At 56.0% G+C, this 18,549-nt stretch overlaps 1 protein-coding gene, 1 long non-coding RNA gene and 1 pseudogene across 2 annotated transcripts; 1 reads left to right on the plus strand and 2 right to left on the minus strand.

The window, feature by feature from the left end:
* The window catches only part of LOC135305589 (zinc finger protein 850-like), a 652,086-nt pseudogene that overhangs the window by 91,570 nt on the left and 541,967 nt on the right, over nucleotides 1-18,549 (plus strand).
* LOC135306112 (uncharacterized) lies at nucleotides 10,117-13,108 on the minus strand. Its single transcript, XR_010366965.1, has 3 exons — nucleotides 12,661-13,108; nucleotides 12,202-12,347; nucleotides 10,117-11,997 (listed from the first exon to the last, which is right to left on the minus strand). It is a non-coding gene; the product is annotated as an uncharacterized LOC135306112 (long non-coding RNA).
* Nucleotides 14,975-15,579, minus strand: LOC135306103 (olfactory receptor 14J1-like; the record flags this gene model as incomplete). Its single annotated transcript, XM_064429649.1, has 1 exon — nucleotides 14,975-15,579. A coding segment is annotated over one exon (552 nt), but the record flags the coding sequence as incomplete, so codon positions are not given.

Consider the following 18,549-nt stretch of genomic DNA (forward strand, 5'->3'; position numbering starts at 1 on the left):
TTATTTTAAACAAAAAAGAGGGAGATGTTGTGGTGAAGGGTTCATTTGGTTTGTTCTGTTTCCCCCTAAAGTTATAATGGTTCAGTCCTAGGGTTTCCCCCCCCACCTCCCCCGGCAACCCCTCCTTTTGAGAGTGTCAGTTTTTTGTCTCCACCCCTGTTCCCCTGGTTACCCTCTCTCAATCCTTCCCTGAGTTCCTGTCCATCAGCCACTGTCCCCTTCCCTATTTCCAGAAAGTTCTCCCCTCCTCAGTGGGTGACTGGATCGGGAACAAGGGTCCCTCCCTGTCACATTCCCTATTGGCGAGCCGGCATGTTTGTCACGAGTTTGTTCCCTCCCAAGTTCTCTCTCATTGGTTGAAATGTTCTATGTTCCGTCCCTTTATAATCGGCTGTACCCCCACCTCGTGGTCCCGACTCGGCTGGCATTCCCTGGAGACATTAAAGGACTCTGGACTTTGCCCTGATTTGGGTCCCTCTTTTCTACTTCGCCTTCTTGCTAATCACTGCTGCCTCCTGCTGAGGCGCTCCCTGGACGCCCCCGGCGCATCTGGGCAGTGCCCCCCCGGCTGTCAGTTGCTGTGCCACAGCTCGGCCAGTGCAGCCTCCTCCCCCGCCCGGGGAAGTAGAGAAAAACTCGGACAGCAAACTCAGCATCCCCCACCTGCCTTTTACTTCTCAACTGCTCCCTTTTTTCCCCCAGTGAATTCCCAGCCCGTTGATGTCTCCATCACTTCCTGGTCTTCCTTGTTGCCCCTGACCACAAGGAGGGCTGAGCCCCAGGTTTAGGGACTCATGCTGTCACTGGCTGAGGAGCAGCAATGTTTCAGAGGTCCAGTGGGATTTTAGTGTCATTCAGAGCCACTCTCCAGCCCTCAGCTCTCCTCACTGCTGAGTTCCCACTCCCTTTTCCTTGTCCTTGCAGCAGGATGAGCTCTGTGAATCCCCTTGAGCCTCCCCACTCTTCCCAGCCCATGCAGGCACCTCAGTGAGGCTGAAGCTGAAGCTTCTCTGTCTCCTCTCGCACTCCAGTCCAGTCCCCTGTGTGGGGAGCCCCAGTCCCAGAGCACAGCACACAGCAGTGCAGTCCGGGCTGGAGCAGCTGCCCTGCAGCCCTGGCTTGGCTGTTTGTGGCAGCTGAATGCTCCCTGTTTCCAGCTGTCCCTGCAGGATGGCCCCAGGGCAGAGCCCAGCCGGGCTCCCACTGCAGCCCCTGGAGCTTGGAGCAGACAGTGCTCCCAGAGCTGAGGTTCATGGGGAGCACCCGGAGCTGTGCCTCGCACTCTGTTGCTGTGTGTCACAGTGCAGGCTGGCTTGTACTGTGTGACAGTACCAGCCCCTGGTGTGACTGACAGGGTCTCGCCCAGTCACATCTCTCCCAAGGCTGCAGCATTTCACTGCCCAGAATCTGAAGGGGCGTAGAGATCAGACCCATGACATTTTCCAGACTGGGTTTTTCAAAGGCTCTTTATAATGAAGGGCTTGAGAATAAGCGCTCTCTGTTTGCAGAGATGAAAATCAGGGTGAGTGGTCTCTTTGTCTCCAACCCACTGCCACCCCCGGGCCAACGTTAGAGCCACCCAGTCCCTCACCCACCCGCCTTGTGCCTTCCCACTGCCTTGTCCTGTCAGGGCTTCTGCTGCCCCTCATCCCTTCATGGCCTCGTCCCCTCAGGGTCTCCCCCAGCCCAGCCAAGCTGCCCGGCAGCAGTGCCGCAGCCCTCCAGGAGCTCCAGAGGAGCCCCATCAAGAGGCACCTGGGAGCCCTCAGCACTGCAGCCAGCAGCACACAGGCAGGAGGACACAGTTGGTGGTTCCTGCCTGGGACAGGGCTTGTGGCCATCTCCAGGTACTGGTCTCACAGGGATCCCTGCAGCTCCGGCCTCTGCCCACCTGCTCTGTTGGCAGCACAAAGGCTTCAGCAGACCCACCAAAGGCCAAGGGGCTTCTGGCCATTTTATCTGCAACACTGCACGCCTGGGCAGCTTGTTGAGCCCAGACACCCTTTTCCCCCTCTTCCCCTATGCCCTGCAGACCCTGGGCAGCAAAAGAAAGCTCCTGGGAGTCTGTTTATTACAACACATCCTATATTCATATACTAAAGGAAAAAACAAGAAGAAGAAAAGAATAATCTCAAAGAAATGGAAAATTCCTGCTGGCTCAGGTGAGCCCAGCAGACAGAGCCTCTGGGATCAGCTCTCTGCAGAGCTCCAGCAGCACAGCCAGCGGAGCCCTGACAGACGAGGCCGTGTCCTCCATGCCCTTCGGAATTGATTTTGCAGCCTCTGGAAGACAGAATATTGCCCACTCTGTAGTGCCCGGAGGACATACAATGTTTGAAGTGCTGCGTCTGACACGGCACTGCTGATGTCCTCTGTCAGGTGTTCAAGGGCTGAAAGAGAGAGGAACAGAGCAATGGTCAGATCCTGGATCTGCAGGGACCTGAGGAGAGCCCCCTGCTAGGGCCATCCCAGCCCGCTCTAGCCATGGCCAGGAGGGAGCAGGGAGAAACGGGATCAGACCGAAACTGCTGGCCACGAATGCCCCAATGGCCCTGAAATGTCTGTGTGCTCTGCCCACGCTGCCCCTCGTCCGCACAAGGAGCAGAGCCCTCGGCAGCCGGGGCAGGGCTCACAGCTGCCCCCGCCAGCCCCCGCTGCCAGCCCGCTGCCCTCACTCACCACTGCAGATGAGCTGGAGCTCTTCCCTCTTCCCCCTCAGGTGCCGCCCGGCCATCCCTGTGAACACAGAGCCTGTCACGGCGCCAGCGGCACAGCTCCCTGCCAGCGGCGCTGCCGGCGCTGCGGCCACACACCCTGCTGGCCCGGCAGGGCTCAGCCCGGGCCACGCCGCACGCTGCCGCCCGAGGGCACGGCTGCCAGAGGGCAGCAGCAGTGCCTGGGCCAGGCGGGGCTCCACGGTGCCGGGCCTGGACGGCACTGCCGGGGCAGCGGGCAGGGCTGGGCCCGAGCTGTGGCGGGGCGGGGAGGGAGCAGATAAAATGGCCATGGGCTCGTGGCTCACCCATGAACCTGATGGCCGCCTCTCGCAGGGGCTCCTGTGGGTTCCGCAGGTACGGCAGGGCCCGGCGCAGGTGCTCGGCCGCTCGGCTCGTGTCCTCTGCCAGCTGCAGAGATCGGCAGCAGGGAAGGCTTGGCGCGGGCTCAGCCCCTCAGCCAGGCGCTCCCTGCGCCCAGCCCCGGCCTCCCCTGCCCGCACAGCCCTGAGGCGCGGCCAGCAGCCGCTGGCGCCGGGCTCTGGAGGGGGCAGAGGGCCGGCTGCTGCCCGGGGAGCTGCACTGCCATCCCATCCCGCAGCCCCGCTGGGTCAAGGCTCCATCAGCCCCCGGCTCGGGCCCACAGGAGCCTGGAGAAGAGCCCGCCCGGCCTCTGGGTGCAGCAGCGGGCAGGGGCACAGCTGCCAGCGCCGCACACTGAGCACCGTGCTCAGGGGCCTTCTCCAGGCTGAGGCTGGGGCTTCCAGCCCGTCCTTACCAGGCACTCAGTGAACTTCCACAGCTTCTTGTCCTTCACCAGTTTTTCAAGATTGCTTCTCTTCAGGAACTCCACCACACAAAGCAGCGTTTCCAGAGAGGCCTGGAGAGCAGCAGAGACGCGGAGATGACCCCACAGCCCAGGGTGCAGGACCCACGTCCCTGTGCCAAGGCCTGGAGGAGGCTGCAGCCTGGCAGGCTCCAGGGCAGGAGGCAGCCAAGCCCCCTGCCAGGGGGACAGCAGCAGCCCACGAGTCCTCACCTCTGCCACACGCTGATTCTCATCGTGGCAGTGGAAGAAGAGTGGCAGCAGGCTCTGGCGCAGGTGTGTCTTCAGGGCCTCTTTTTCCTTTTCCTGTGGAAGAGTCACCAATGTTCGGAAGAGCAGTATGGAGAGCAGCTGCACCTGGCTATTCTCCTGTATGAAAGGAAGAAAAAAAGACCTCAGCATCAGCTGCACAGGGCTCAGCTTGGCGCAGCCTGCAAATCCACAGGGCAAAAAGTGTCTGGGCAGCACCCAGTGGCCGTGGCTGGGGGCAGCAAGCCTTACGTGGTCAAAGAGTGGCAGGAGCGCCTCAACCAGCTGCAGTGCCATGGGGCTGGGTATCAGCATGTCATTGTCCAAGATGATAAAGCTGAGTAGCATGACTGTCATGCTGACTATCTCTCCATCTGCGTCCCACAGGAGCTCCACAAGACTTTCAGTCAGGCTCCACATTTTTTTGCTCTATGCGGAACACAAGTTTGTGAAACACCATCCATCCTGCTGCCACAGGGCTCAGAGGCTAAAGGTCTGTCCCGAAGCACTCAGGCAGCTGAACCGAGAGGCAAGAGAGCTGGGAGCATCTGCCCCAGTTCCCAGAGCCCAGCCAAGCCCAAGAGATGTATTTTCTAGCTCAGCCTCAGGCGCTCCCCCTTTCTCACCATTGAGGGATCGTCAATGATCTCAAAAAGGACCCTGAGTGCCAGGCGACGCCTCTCCCTGCACTTGCTCCGCAGCTGCCTTGACAAGATTTGCTGGAGTCTGTTAGCACCATGTTCACTCAAGTCCAGCAACTCGAGGACCTGAAAGGCACAGGGCAGTGTCAGGGGACCCGGCCGGCAGGAGCCCAGAACCGCACAGGGCTGGGCCCAGGCAGCAGCACAGGGCGCGGGCAGCTGTGGCTACGAGAGGGCAGAGAGCTGGGAGGCAGCTCAGCGAAGCAGCGCTGGCCATCAGGCTCACCTCCGCAAGGAACGCCAGGGCAGGCAGCTCCCAGTGTGGCTCCTGTGTGCTGAGCAGCCGGAGCAGGTAGCGAATGATCTGGGAACGCAAGGGGATGGAGACACAGGACATCTCCCTGGCAGGAGAAAAAGTAACCAAGACTGTGGGCTGGGGGATAGACCTCTGCCAGGACTGACTCACAGAGGTCTGGTCTTTCCCCAGCATCCTGCACGGGGCCCTGGGCTATTTGGGAGGCGGCTCCTTATGGGCACCCTCCTCTCCCAGGCTTTCCCACTCTGCTTGGCTGTCCCTCAGTGACAAGGCCCTGTGGTTCATGACCACAGGGACTGTGTGGGGCTCCCTGGGCGCAGTGCACGAATGTCAGAGGCAGCGGGGAGAAGGGGGTCTCACCTGGCCAGCAGACCCACGGCATAGTGGTGGGTGTCAGCACACAGCAGCGTGTCCCAGCCACACTTGCGTTCCATTGCCACCACCACATCCTCGTGCTGCATTCGGCAGAGCAGGGACATCAGGGTCCGCACTGCAAACCTGCATGCAGAGCAAAGCCCAGGTCACACTGGAGCACTGGCTCCTGCCCAGGGATGTGGCAGGGACAGGAGGAGTGGGATGGAGAACCTGTTGGGGCTGATGGCAAGGCCGTATTGCTGCTGGCATCCCTTCCAGAAGGTATCGACCTTCTCTGGCATATCCAGAGTGCTGAAGAGCACTTGGAAGAGCAGATGCACAAAGAGGCGGGGAAAATACACCATCACAATACGTGGGATACAGGGCACCTGGAGGATCTTCCACATCACCACAGTTGCCTGCAAAGCCCCCCGAGACAGCGCTCAGTGCTGAGGTGTCCGTGTGGCAGGGCCTGAGCAGGGGAGGGAGAGGCCTGGAGAGAGGCAGGGGGAGCACCGGGCCTGGTGCCCCTGAAGCTGCCCCGAGGCCAGGTTTCAGCCCAGCGCTTGAGGCAGGGAGATGCAGTGGGGGAAGGAGGATGGAGAGCTGCTGGAGAGGCGGCTTTGGGGCAGCAAAGGCCAGTTGCAGAAACTCACAGCCAGGACAAAGACACCCGTTTTGTCCCCATCCGAGGTGCACGTGCTGTGCTCGGGCCATCTCCTCAGCACATCCAGGAGTATCAGCAGCGCAGGCTCCGCAGTCCTGGACGAGCACATGATGCTGTTCCACATGGTCAAAGCAGCTCTGTGGGGTTAGAGCTCTGTCTCAGGGGGGTCTCAGACACAGCACCATGGCTTGGACAGCAGTGGGGACCTGAACTGGCTGCCAGCTCTGCCTCTGCCCACTGTCCCTCACCAGCAGCAGCCAGGCAGCCCAGCCCTGTGGGGACAGGCCCCTGAGGGGCAGCGAGGGGGCATGGCAGCAGGCTTGGGGACTGACGTGCCAGGGTGGCAAAGGGAGCAGCCAGAGAGCCCTGGAAGACTCTGTTGGTCAGACACCTGGGACAGGCTGTACAGGCTGATGGGCTGGGGAGCCCTGAGCCCTCTGGGCAGGTGGGCCCATACCTGTCACAGGATGGGGCCACACGCAGGAGTGTCATGACTACATCAGCTGGCTGTGCTTTGGTGAGATACAGCAGGGTCCTGTTCAGCCTGTGCTCTACAAACTGATTGGCCATGAGCCACTGGTGGATGTACCTCACCATGGCGGGCACCTGGAGAAGGCACAGGGAGACTTGGAAAGCTGCCAGAGGGAGGAATGTTGCCAGCTTCCCCAGGGAAGTGCTTCCCTTCCCACCACACTGCCATGGCCTCAAAGGCGTCCAGCGACCAGCGGGTGTGGCTTGGGAGGCCAAGCACTTCCTGGGAGGGTCAAAACCTGGCCACAGGCTGCTTACTTGCTTTGGATTGCAAAACCCCTCCTGTACGAGCATACTCAGCAGGGCAGCACTGGTCTTGGTTTTGAAGATGTGCGAATATGCTCTGAGCCCAGTGCCCATGGTGCTGGTCTCTTCCTGCCGAATTCGCCTGATGAATTTGCAAACCAGCTGTAAGAGAAGGGCAGAAGCCAGGGATGTTCCACAGAATGCTCCAAGCATGGTGACAGCAGGCCCAGCCCAGGTGGGGATGGCTGCAGGTACCTGCGCTGTTCTGCGGAAGCGGCCACGGGCAGGGTCCTGCTCTTGTGTCTGCCCCACGGCTGCATCTGGCAAAGAGCGAGTGCAGCCAGAGCTGAGGGGCTGCAGGAGAGGCCAGAGAACACAGCCCAGCCCTGCGCTCCCCAGGCAGGGACAGCCCTGGGATGCCCCAGGGGATGGAGCATGGCTGCTGTGGGGTGTCTGCCTGGCCCCTCTTCCATCCTGTCCATGGGAATGTCCCCAGGGGATGGGATGGGATGGGATGGGATGGGATGGGATGGGATGGGATGGGATGGGATGGGATGGGATGGGATGGGATGGGATGGGATGGGATGGGATGGGATGGGATGGGATGCCACGGGATGCCATGGGATGCAATGATGCCAAGCTGGCTGCAGGTACCAGTCCTCTGGCCCAGCTCTGCCACTCACCCTCCTGTGGCAGCTCGAGTGGCACCACCTCTTCAGTCTCCTGTGCTGGGGCAGCTCCAGGGCCTTCTTCCTCCTCCTCCACCCAGGCCAGCTTGGGCACTTTTGGGAGTCTCTGCTCCATGTCAGTGACTGGATTTGTGGCTGCTTGCAGGAGAGATGCCTCGGAAAACCTCAGAGTCAGCAAGTCCTGCAGTTGTGCCTGGAAGGCACCTTCAAGAGAGAAGCCTCAGGAAGGCTGCAGGACAGCAAGTCCTGCACTCTGGTCTCTAGGGCTCCTGCCACAAGGACAGGAGACTCCTGTCAAGGATTGTGGTCTGGCCTCGAGGGCACCGGCGGCAGGGATGGGAGATGCCTCCAGGACACCAAGTCCCACGGTCTGCCCTCGAGGGCACCTGCAGAAGAGAAGCCTCGGGAAGGCCAGGGCTCAGCAAGTCCTGTGGTCTGGCCTCGAGGTCAGCTGCAGAAATAACGTCTCGGAAAGGCTCCGGGTCAGACACGAACGAGTGTGCTGTGCGGGGGCTCCTCACAGCACCGCTCTGTCCCGTCCTGTCCCGTTGTGTGCTCCGAGCACTGTGGCGTGGTCTTGCCACCTCCAGCTCCTATGTCACCACATGTCACAAAGAGCTCTTGGACACCCGTTCCATGCCACGGTGACCATGCTGCACTGTGTCACAAAGGGCCCCTGCGCACACCGCCCCCTGCCCTGGGGCCACCCCCAGCCCACCCAAAGTGGTCCAGGTTGGAAGGAATCCCTGGTCCCAAGTGTCTAATGCAGCCCGACAGAGTCTTTAGGAATGGCTCAAACCATCAGCAAACACTGCCCTGCTCTGCGGGCTCAGGGCAGCAGAAGGAGCCCCCAGGGCTGCCAACAGAGCCGTGCTGGGAAGGGCATGGGGCCTTCCACAGAAGCTGGCATGGCCTCCCTGGGACACGTACTGGCTGGTGGCCATCCTAAACCCACGGGTGTGACCCAGACAAGGAACGTGTGGGCCAGGGCACAAATGCTGCTCTGACCCCTGGAGCCAGGGGAGCACTGACATCTGCAGGTGTGGCAGAGTCCCTGCCCAAGCATACCTGCTACCCCCTGAGCCCTGGCAGTGCTGCTGTCCCTCTCCTGCCCCAGAGACCTGTGCCCCCGGGGGGCTTCTGTGCCTGGGGCAGCCAAAGCCCATGTGCACTGGGGGCTGTGCTCCTTCCTGCAGGGGCTGTGGGCAGGAGCACCTGGAGCAACTGCTGGCAACACTTGGTCTCAATCAGAAGCCCTACATCCTGAAATTATTTTCTCATTGAAGTAATTTCCTTCAGCACAAAAACACCTTAGTGGGGTAGGCACAGAAGAATCTGGCATTTAACAAGCCTCACTTCAGGAAAGCTTTACTTCCCGTTGCTCAACTCAAGTATTTCCAAAAAGTTGCAAACTTCCCAAATTGATTGGGATGACCTGAGAAGGTGAAGAGTTGGAATTTTGCTTCCCATCTCAAAGCAGCAACTCATTTGCCTTAACGTCATCCACTGAGAGTCACTTTACAGAACATAACACTACACAGAGGCAAAAAAAGGGGCCATTCTTTGGTTTGCAAACAGTTTTCTGTGAAAGGATGATATTATCCAAATTCTCTTAAGGAATAAAAGCTCTCAATAAATGAAAGTCCACTGAGTGTTACAAAAGTAGCCCAAACAAATGAGTAGATGGCAAAAGGGCTAATCCTCCCCCTGGTACAGTTATCTCAGTGACCAGTAAAGTACAGCTCTCCCCTCTTGTTCCCTGCAGGAGAATCAGGACCATGAAGAGGAAAAGTCACAGATAGTCTTTCTGCCCTTCGTAACCAAAGCTGTGCCAAGCCACAGATGCTGCCTTCAAACTGACTCAAATTCGAGCCAAGACCTCTCACCTTCCAGACGACGCCTTCTCCAACACCCCCCCAACACCAACTCCCCAAACTCCCCCACAGAAGCTGTTAACACCCCGCCAGGACCCCCAGCTGTCCCCGTCCCTCCGCAGAGCTTTCCCACCCTCCAGCAGATGCCCTGGTTCCCTGCACGTGCTGTGGGATGGCCCTCAGGAGGATTTGCTCCAAGGCCTTCCCCGGTGGCAGCTCAGGCTGCCAGGCCTGTGGTTCCTGGATCACCCTTCCCACCGAGCCTTCCTGTGCACGGCTGTTCCATTGGCACCTTTGCTCAGCTTGGACTTCTCCACTTAACCAGGACTGCTGGTCAAGGATCCAGAGCAGCCTGGCCAGCTCTTTCTCCAGCTCCCTCTTTACTCTCAGGGCAGGTAGAACATTCCACAGGAAAGCAACAGGTGCCACAAGGAGCAGGCAGCCTCAGGCACCTTTGGCAATGAAACAAGGCCTTTGTTTGACCTAAGTAAGCACAAGGCATTCACATTAGTAAACAAGTAATTAGCACAGACAGACATAAGTACTTAGCACCAATTAGCATAAGAAAAACCTGGCTGGCCTAACTTGACATGAAAGTGACTTGGGAAAAAGCTTTAGACATAGTCTATCAGAAGAACTAAGGGGAAATACAGAATCAGCCCAGTGCAGAGAAGGCATGAGGAAGACTTTGTGCTTTTTAGGGCATCGAGACTGCTTCTGGCCAGTATCTGGACATCAGCTTCAAGTATAGGAATCTGACACAGTGTATTTTGAACCCCCTGCCAATCAAATCATCTCAGCAGCATAAAGATGGATGGTATGTTTGATGCAATTCCTACATCAACCCACTGAAATTTATACGTGGCAGAGAAATATTTTAGTGGGGGGCAGACTCCTGCCCTCCTGCCAGGTCAGTAAAAGGGCCAATTTCTTTGAATGAGGGAGACCACTCAGGACTGCTGTATCCTGAGGGAACACCTTTGGCCTTGACATGTAGGCACCTGCACAAGCTTAAAATCAGCTGCCTCAGCTTCCAAGACCTCTCTTGGCCAGCATCCTGATGTGGATGCAGGACTGCTGCGAGGCACTGCTGGGACCCAGCGGGACAGGACCGGCTGTCTCGTGTCCACGTAGCACCCTCTGACACAGCCAGGGTCATCCCAAAACCAGACAAACGCTCATGAGTCAGCAGAGGGGAGCAAGGAGCACTGGGCTCCTCTCAGGGTATCTCAGCTGGGCTTGCTCCACAACACACCCCCAGTTTAAGGCCTGCTGATGCCCAGCTGCCAGAAATGCCTACCTTGTTCTCTCCAAGATGCACAGGGAGAGCCAATGAGCAGGACACCTGGGGAGGCAAAGCTTCCAAGCCTTTTCTGAGGCCAGGGACACACCAAGACTTGCCATGCTGCCTGACCCACCCAGCCCAGCTCTGTGCTGGCCCTGGGCCACAGCAGCTTCCACCAAGCAAGAGGCAACTGCATCTTGCCAAGAGTTGAAACACAGCAGACAGGGAAGATGTGAAAAGTGTGTGCATAAAGACTTTTAATTCACAGATCTCAGAGAGTTTTGGAGCTTGTGGCTGGACAGAGATTCTCCTGCTCACACCTCTGTCCAAAGTGGGGGAAGACACCCTGCTGCAGGTGCTTGGGTTGGTCTCCACAGGTCCAGGCAGATGCCAAACCCACTATTCACTGCCCTGCCCCTCTGCCAAGTGCAACAGGCCTCAAGGACTGAAAGGAGCACAGAGAGCCAAAAGGGACACTTTTACCTACCTCACTGGGAGCTCCCTGGGAAGCACTTTCCTTGAGAAGCAAGCCCCTTTCCTCCAAAGGCATTTCCCCAAATGTGTAGCTTTCCTGGGGAACACCTTTAGAAAAGCTGGCAAGGCTGAATGACTTCAGGATCTTTCAGGACAGGCACTCCAGCTCTAGCTCGTATTCCCCAAGTGAGTTTCCAGGTGGAGGTTCAGGCATGCAGCCCCAGGCCCTCTACAAACACAGGCTGCTCGCTGCCTCTTCAGCTGCCTCAACTCCTGCCTGTGGTCACAGCAGCAAAACCAGGCTTTTCCAGCCAGACACCAGAGCCCTGTCCCCGCAGGATGCTCTTGACAGCACCTTCCAGGACTCTCCACTGTGCACACAGTGCTTTTCATGCCTGCACCTAACAGGCTTTGGAACACAGAGCACAACCTGGCTGGCTCTGCCAGCATCACACCCCAAACACAGGCGGAGGAAGAAGCAGCAGGGGTTGTTTGGCGGCCATGCCCCAGAGAAACTGGAAGGGTGCCCTCCCTCTGGTCTCACTTGCTTGGATTTCTGACTGGGTCTGAGGCTGGGGCTGCCATTCCTTGGTTGTGGGGACCAGAACCACATCCAAGATCCCAGCACTGTCTGACAGGGCTCTGTGCACTGGCACGGTTGTGTGTACGAGTCTCGGGCACCGTGCTGCTGCTTCATTTGCTCTTAGGCACACCCAAAGCTCTCTGTTAAGCCCAGATGGTCTCTGGTTCTGACCTCTTCCTGATCCTGTGCAGGGATGGAGCACTGCTGTGCTTTCAGCAAGCTGCTCTTGAAACCATCCAGCATTTCCAAGCTCCTTTGCCCTCTGTGGATGCTTGCCATGGAATCCCTCACAGCTGGGTTCAGAGCATCCTCAGGTTGGCTCTTCCAAAGTCCAGGGGCTCCAGGGTGCTCAGCAAGATCTGTAACTGCACAATGTTGTGGAACTGGACCTTCACCACAGGGACCTTTCCAGCCTGATCTGCCCTTGTTCCTCTGTGTCTGTGCACAAAACACGGCGTGGAAGAGAACGGCAGGAGGGGCCTGTGTGTCCCAGGGCTCTGGATTTCGTATCAGTTCCACAGAGATGCAGGCAAAGCGAGGAAGCCAAACTGTTTATTAATGGAAGGTGAAGCAAAGGGATGAGCTGGGAGGGAAGAAAGGGGATGGGCAGGGTCTGAGGGCTGGAGGGAGGCAGGTGTCAGCAGGGAGGGAGAAGGCAGGAGCTATGGGAGCTTCCCACAGGCTCAGCTGTGCCAGTCATCAGCTGTGCCTGGAGCTCCAGCTGGTCTCCTCTGGTCTCCAGGTGGTCTCACCTTCCCAGGGATCGGGAGGTCTTAAAGAGACACAGGCTCTTCTGAGCCAGCAGATGAAAGTAGTTCTGCAGCTCTTCCCTTGAACATCACCTGAACAAATATGCTTATGTGGGAGGGTCTGTTGTTTTCACTCAGGGCTTCAGGGGCTGGAAGAGAGAGGAACAGAGCCACTGTCAGAACTTGGATCTGCAGGAATCCAAGGAGACTTTCCTGCCAGGGCCATCCCACCCAGCTCTTGCCATGCCCACAAGACAAGAGCAGCCAAGGGGAACAGCTGCAAGGTGCTGGCCATGAATCCCCTCACCCATGTCCCTAAAATCTCTGTGTGCTCTGCCCACACCACCCCTTGTCCACAAAAGGAGCAAAGCCCACCGCAGCCGGGGCAGGGATTGCAGCTCCCTGCCCAGGCATTGCAGCTCACCCGGCCAGCCCCGCTGACAGCCTGCTGCCCTCACTCACCCTCACAGAGGGCCTGGAGCTCTTCCTTCTGCCCCATCAGGAGCACCCCGACATCCCTGGGAACACAGGCTAACCATAGCTAAGGCTGCTGTGGCTGTTATCCAGTTTGCTTTATGGGTTAATAAGGTGAGGATTTAAGGGATCTTTAACTTCCACTGCAAGGCAGACACATGGATTCAGAGCTATCACATGCTAACTATGTGGTTTTGGGGTTACTTTAAAAATGATACGTACTGTGACAAAATGATACCAGGGCAAATTTTCTCCCAACCTGTCATAGGTTAAGAAGGAAGTGAGTTTTTTGGGAGGTTGTGGTCAAACCAATCAGTGCTTAGATTGGAATATTGGCACCTGGTTTGGCCACTGAAGGTGTGGACCGCCTCTGAGAATACAGGGGGTTAAAAGCAAGAACTCCCAGGAGAGCTCTCTCTTGGTCCTGGTCAGTGAAGGAGCTCAGAGCTCCCCTGCCCGGCTGGGGCTGGCTGGGGGAGGGAAGCCATGCGGCCGGGTGAGGTAGGCCGGAGCCTCGGGCAGAGGAGGGGGGTGAAGGCCTTGCAAGATGGAAGGGTGGAGGAGCCTGAGAAGCATTGGGCCCCCCTCCTACCCCCCTGGAGAGAGATAGAGAGAGAGAGCCGGTACCTGTGCTGCCTTGAAATTCGGTATCATGGACTGGCATCATGGCCAGCAGCTGTGGGAGTCCTGGGCAGACAGAGGCGAAGATTTTAACCCCTTGGAAGAATAATGGAAACCTTACAAATACTGATCGTCCTGAATCAGAATGAGGAGAGAGACAGAGAGATGAAGCATGATGAAATGGGCAAGTGCGAGGAAAGTTGGAAGAGGTGAGAAGAGTCCTGGGTGGGAAGAGATGATGGAGTGGCCTTGAGCTGGACTCTTTCTTCTATGGCCATGGATGGACCCATGTTTTTCCTGTGACCCAGAGACTGTATTTAGGGAGAGGCAGCACCTTGGAGTCAAGAGTGAAGCAGTGGTGAGAACAGAGATGGATAAGGAGGGTGTGAGATGCCCTCTGTCCTCAGAGAAGGTTTGAGATCTCTGTTCACGAGGCCCCTCAGCCCCAGGGGGTGAAATCTGGGGGGACTGATGTCCCAAAGTTGAGAGACTGCTGCTTTTGGAACTGGGTGGAGCATCCTTAAACATGGAACCCTAAAAGCAGTCCTGGCCTGTGTCCAGTGGTGAGAGCACTGGACATGAGGGGAGAAGTCGCGAGGGCCGATGTTCTCTGGGTGGTGCCACAAGTGACACCGAAGCACAAGAGGTTTCAATTGTGTTTCCGGGGGAAGCCTGTGGTGCAAGGGGGGGACTCCTCTCTTCCTGATGGATTTGAGGGTTGATTATTTGAGGGTTGATGATGGACTGAAAGTTGATTATGTGAGAGATTGGTGACAGGGTGAAAATCTATGATGTTATTTCATTCTGTGGAGAAAATGGAGGGGAGGAGGAGGAATGTATTTGGAGGGTTTTCATTCTTAGCTTTGTGTGTGTGTTCCTTTTTAGATATTGTAATTAATAAAGTGTTGTGTTTTTCCCTCCATCCCCAAGTAAGAGCCTGCTCTGTCCTGTTTCCGGGTCACATCTCCCAGTAACCATTTTAGAAATACACCTTTCATAGAGGCCCTGGCCCTGTGCCAGAGTCAAACCATAACAGCCAGTAAGAGCACTGACCCTCATTGACACAGTGTGTGGCCACAGGGAAGATGGAGAGAAACAAAATGGAAAATGGCACAAACAATAGGTTTACATTGTGGACAATATTAAAAACCAAAAATGCAGGGGAAAAAAGAACAAATGCATAACCAAACCCAAAAGAATTATCAAAGATTATTTATATAACAAATTATTTATATTATACAGCTTGTCTCTGCTGCAGCCCTAGCACTGCCACCCCCAGGACTGTGCCTGGCCCCGAGAGCACTCAGGCCCTGCAGCAACACCAGGGCCACCAGGGCAGCGGGGCAGGGCCACGGCAGCAGCACTGGCAACACCAAGTGCTGCTGCTGCTGCTGGGCACAGCTGCTGTGCCAGCACTGATCTGCCCCAGCTCTGCTCACAGACATTGTTGCTGCAGCTCCAGAGGAAGCAACACAATGGCATCTCTGTGGAAAACTCTGCCAGGAGATCCTTTAGTTCCGTTAAAGCCACTGAGACTGCAGCCCCTCATTGATACACTGTGTGGCCACAGGGAAGGTGGAGAAAAAGAAAATGAGAGATGGCACAAATAATGACATTACTTTGTGGGCAATATTAAAAAAGTAAAACAAAGTAAAATAACGTCTAAAATAAAACCAAAAAGAAGTATTAAAAATTACTTTTATTACAATTGATTTGATGAAATTGGCCAGCAGTTTAATGTCCCTGAAAGCATCCAGTCGTCAGTCTCCACACTGCAGCCTTGAGCTCCTGGTTCCTCAGGCTGTAGATGAGGGGATTCAGAGCTGGAGGCACCACCGAGTATAGAACTGACAGGGCCAGATCCAGGGATGGGGAGGAGATGGAGGGGGGCTTCAGGTCAGAAAATAGAGCAGTGCTGATAAACAGAGAGACCACGGCCAGGTGAGGGAGGCAGGTGGAAAAGGCTTTGTGCCGTCCCTGCTCAGAGGGGATCCTCAGTACGGCTCTGAAGATCTGCACATAGGAGAAAACAATGAACACAAAACAACCAAGTGCTAAACATATGGAAAACACAAGAAGTCCAAGTTCCCTGAGGTAAGAATTGGAGCAGGAGAGCATGAGGATCTGTGGGATTTCACAGAAGAACTGGCCCAGGACATTGCCATGGCACAGGGGCAGGGAAAATGTATTGGCTGTGTGCATGAGAGCAGTGAGAAAGGCACTGGCCCAGGCAGCTGCTGCCATGTGGGCACAAGCTCTGCTGCCCAGGAGGGTCCCGTAGTGCAGGGGTTTGCAGATGGACACGTAGCGGTCGTAGCACATGATGGTCAGGAGGAAATACTCTGCTGAGATGAAGAACACAAAAAAAAAACCTGTGCAGCACATCCTGTGTAGCAGATGGTCATGGTGTGCCAGAGGGAATTGTGCATGGCTTTGGGGACAGTGGTGCAGATGGAGCCCAGGTCACTGAGGGCCAGGTTGAGCAGGAAGAAGAACATGGGCGTGTGCAGGTGGTGGCCGCAGGCTACGGCGCTGATGATGAGGCCGTTGCCCAGGAGGGCAGCCAGGGAGATGCCCAGCAAGAGGCAGAAGTGCAGGAGCTGCAGCTGCCGCGTGTCTGCCAATGCCAGCAGGAGGAAGTGGCTGAGGGAGCTGCTGTTGGACATTTGTTGTTCCTTGGCAAGGGGATCTGTAAGAAAAGTAATCATGGAATAGTTGAATTAGGAGAGGACTTTAAATATCCCAGCCCAGCCTGGGGGCACTTTCCCCCCTCTGCCTGCCCAGGGCTCTGCTGCCTGGAGCTGTCCCTGCCAGCAGCTGCTTCCCTGTGCCCAGGGCTGAGCCCTGCCAGTGCTGCCAGAGCCCAGCCCAGCCCTGGGGGTTCAGCTCTGCCCTGCAGACCCCTCCCAGCTCTGGCACTGCCCAGGGGCAGCTCTGGCTCTGCAGGCTCTGATGGCAACATCAGAACAACCCTGAGGATGCTGGAAAAGTGACACTGATGCTGCCTGGAAGGGGCCTTGTGCTGATTTTTTTCTCTGCCTGGTTAATTACCATCTGAGAAAAAATGTATTTATTTTTCTCAATTGAACTGAGAGATGAATATCTATGTGCAATTTCCCATCTAAGCAACCCAGAAAAAGAGATTTAAAAAGCAGGATTTTCCCTTTTATGCAGCCCATCCCTTGTTCTGCTTCCTATGTAACCTCATTTGAAATGTTCTGGAGTTAAACGCCATGCTGAGAACAATTCTAAACAATGCAGCATCCTCACCACACAAGGAGGACACTTCCAAGCCTTACCAGCTGTCTCCTTCCCCCCAGGTCTTGTCCCCCAGAGCTGGGAGCAGCTCCCCGGGCTGGCTGAGAGCTGTCCCTGGCAGGTAGCAGAGTCCCTGCCCCAGCACAGCGCCCTGGGCTGCAGGAGCCTGCTCTGCAGGACAGCCCTGGGCACCCCTGGCGGCTCTGCACAAGAGAGAATCACAGAATGTACTCACAGGGTCTGCAGGCATTGGGATGTTCCAGCTTTAGGAGATGGCTCCAGGAGCTGCAGCTGCATTGTCCTGCAGCCAGAGGTTCCTGTGCCAAGGGCTGGCAGGGATTCTGCCCCAGGCACTTCTCAGCACCTTCCCAGCCCTGACTGATTGAAGCTCTCTGTGCCTCTGGGCTGTGCTCGGGCTGGCTGCAGGCAGTGCCCCAGCCCTGCAGGGCTGGCAGAAGAGCTGCTCATCAAGAGAAATGTGCTTTTGAAGCTCTTCTTGCTTACCAGGAACTGCCTCTGTGCCAGGAGCCCAGCCCAGCTCAGCAGCACAGACACAGCAGCAGGACTTTAATGACCCTCTGGGGCTTTGTGCTCAGGCCCTGAACATCAGTCCCTCAGAGGCAGCTGAAGAAACCTCTCCAGAGCTCCAAGTCAGAATCCAACTCCAAACTTTCTTGGACTTTTAATGGGTCCCACTGAGGGACACGACTGAGAAAGTGTCCCCAGGCCCCAGGCAGAGCAGAGAACTGGAGGCACTGATGACAGGTGGGGACAAAGAGAAGCCAAGTCTTGGTGGCCTGGGGCACAGCAGCAGGGTCTGTGCCACCAAGGGCTGGGAGGAGACACCTTGTCCTGAGGCCCTGGGGCCTCCTGGCACAGCCCCAGCCAGGCTGGGCACTGTCAGCCCCTTGTCCTGCCCTCAGCATCCCCCCCTAGCCCACATCCCAGTGGCCTCCAGGATCTGCTGGAAGGAGTCCCTGGGGAGCCTTGCTCAGCAATGTCCCTGGGGGCTCCTGAATGCCCCCAGGGACTGCAGGTTTTTCAAAAGACTTTGGGTTTGGCTTTTGGCTTGGAGTCTGCGACAGGTTTGTGCAATCATGGCCTCCAATTATCTGCTGTAATTAGTCCTTGGAGATCCTGTTTCAGTAACAACACTCACTGAGGCTCATTAATGCTTCAAGGTACTTCAGTTATTTGAAGGTACTTGGTGTTTCCCTTTTGATACAGACTCTGGTAGAGGTTTTTGCAATCATGGCCCCAATTATCTGCTTTAATGAGTCCCTTGAGAGCTCTGTACTGACACTACAGTGAGGCTCATTAGTGGTTTGAAATGCTCAAGCTTTTTAAGGTACTTTGGATTTTCTGTTCCACACTGAGTCTCTGAGAAGCTTTTTGTGCCATCCTGGCCTCCAATTCTCTCCTCCAAGGAGTCCATGAAGAGCTTGTGTTGGGGCTGGACCTCAGTGGGACCCATTCATGCTTTGAGACACTTTTGGTGTTTCCTCTGACTTTGACTCCTGGAAAGGTTTGTGCACTCTCCTCTCAGACCCTGAGGTTCCAGGGCTCATCTCCTAATTCATCATGGGGCTCATTACGATTAGGCAAGTTCTGACAAATCATGGCTCTGCCTTGCTTTCCCTTTGTTCTCATGCAGTTAATCAGGAATGTTTCTGTAGTGTTTTTTCTCTCCAATTTGAGATTTCTTGGCCAATGCATCAATTAGTGTGGTGGGTTCAGTGTTGGCTAATTACCAGTGCACTCACTAGAATATTCTTACTCGTTTTGTGCTGTGAGAGAGGATTAGGAGAAAGGCAAAGTAGGCTCAAATTTTTAAAAGGGTATAAAGAAAAGTTTATTAATAGTAACTAAAAGAAAGTGTAATAAGAATCAGAACAAAAATTTCAGAACACTTTTCGTTCCCTACAACCTCTTCTTTCTTACTGACAATGTAAAGAGACAAAACCTAATATTTTCAGTTTACCTCTTCTAGAGTAGTCT

The sequence above is a fragment of the Passer domesticus genome, chromosome 8 (genome assembly GCF_036417665.1).
Source record: "Passer domesticus isolate bPasDom1 chromosome 8, bPasDom1.hap1, whole genome shotgun sequence".
NCBI classification, from domain to species: Eukaryota; Metazoa; Chordata; class Aves; order Passeriformes; family Passeridae; genus Passer; species Passer domesticus.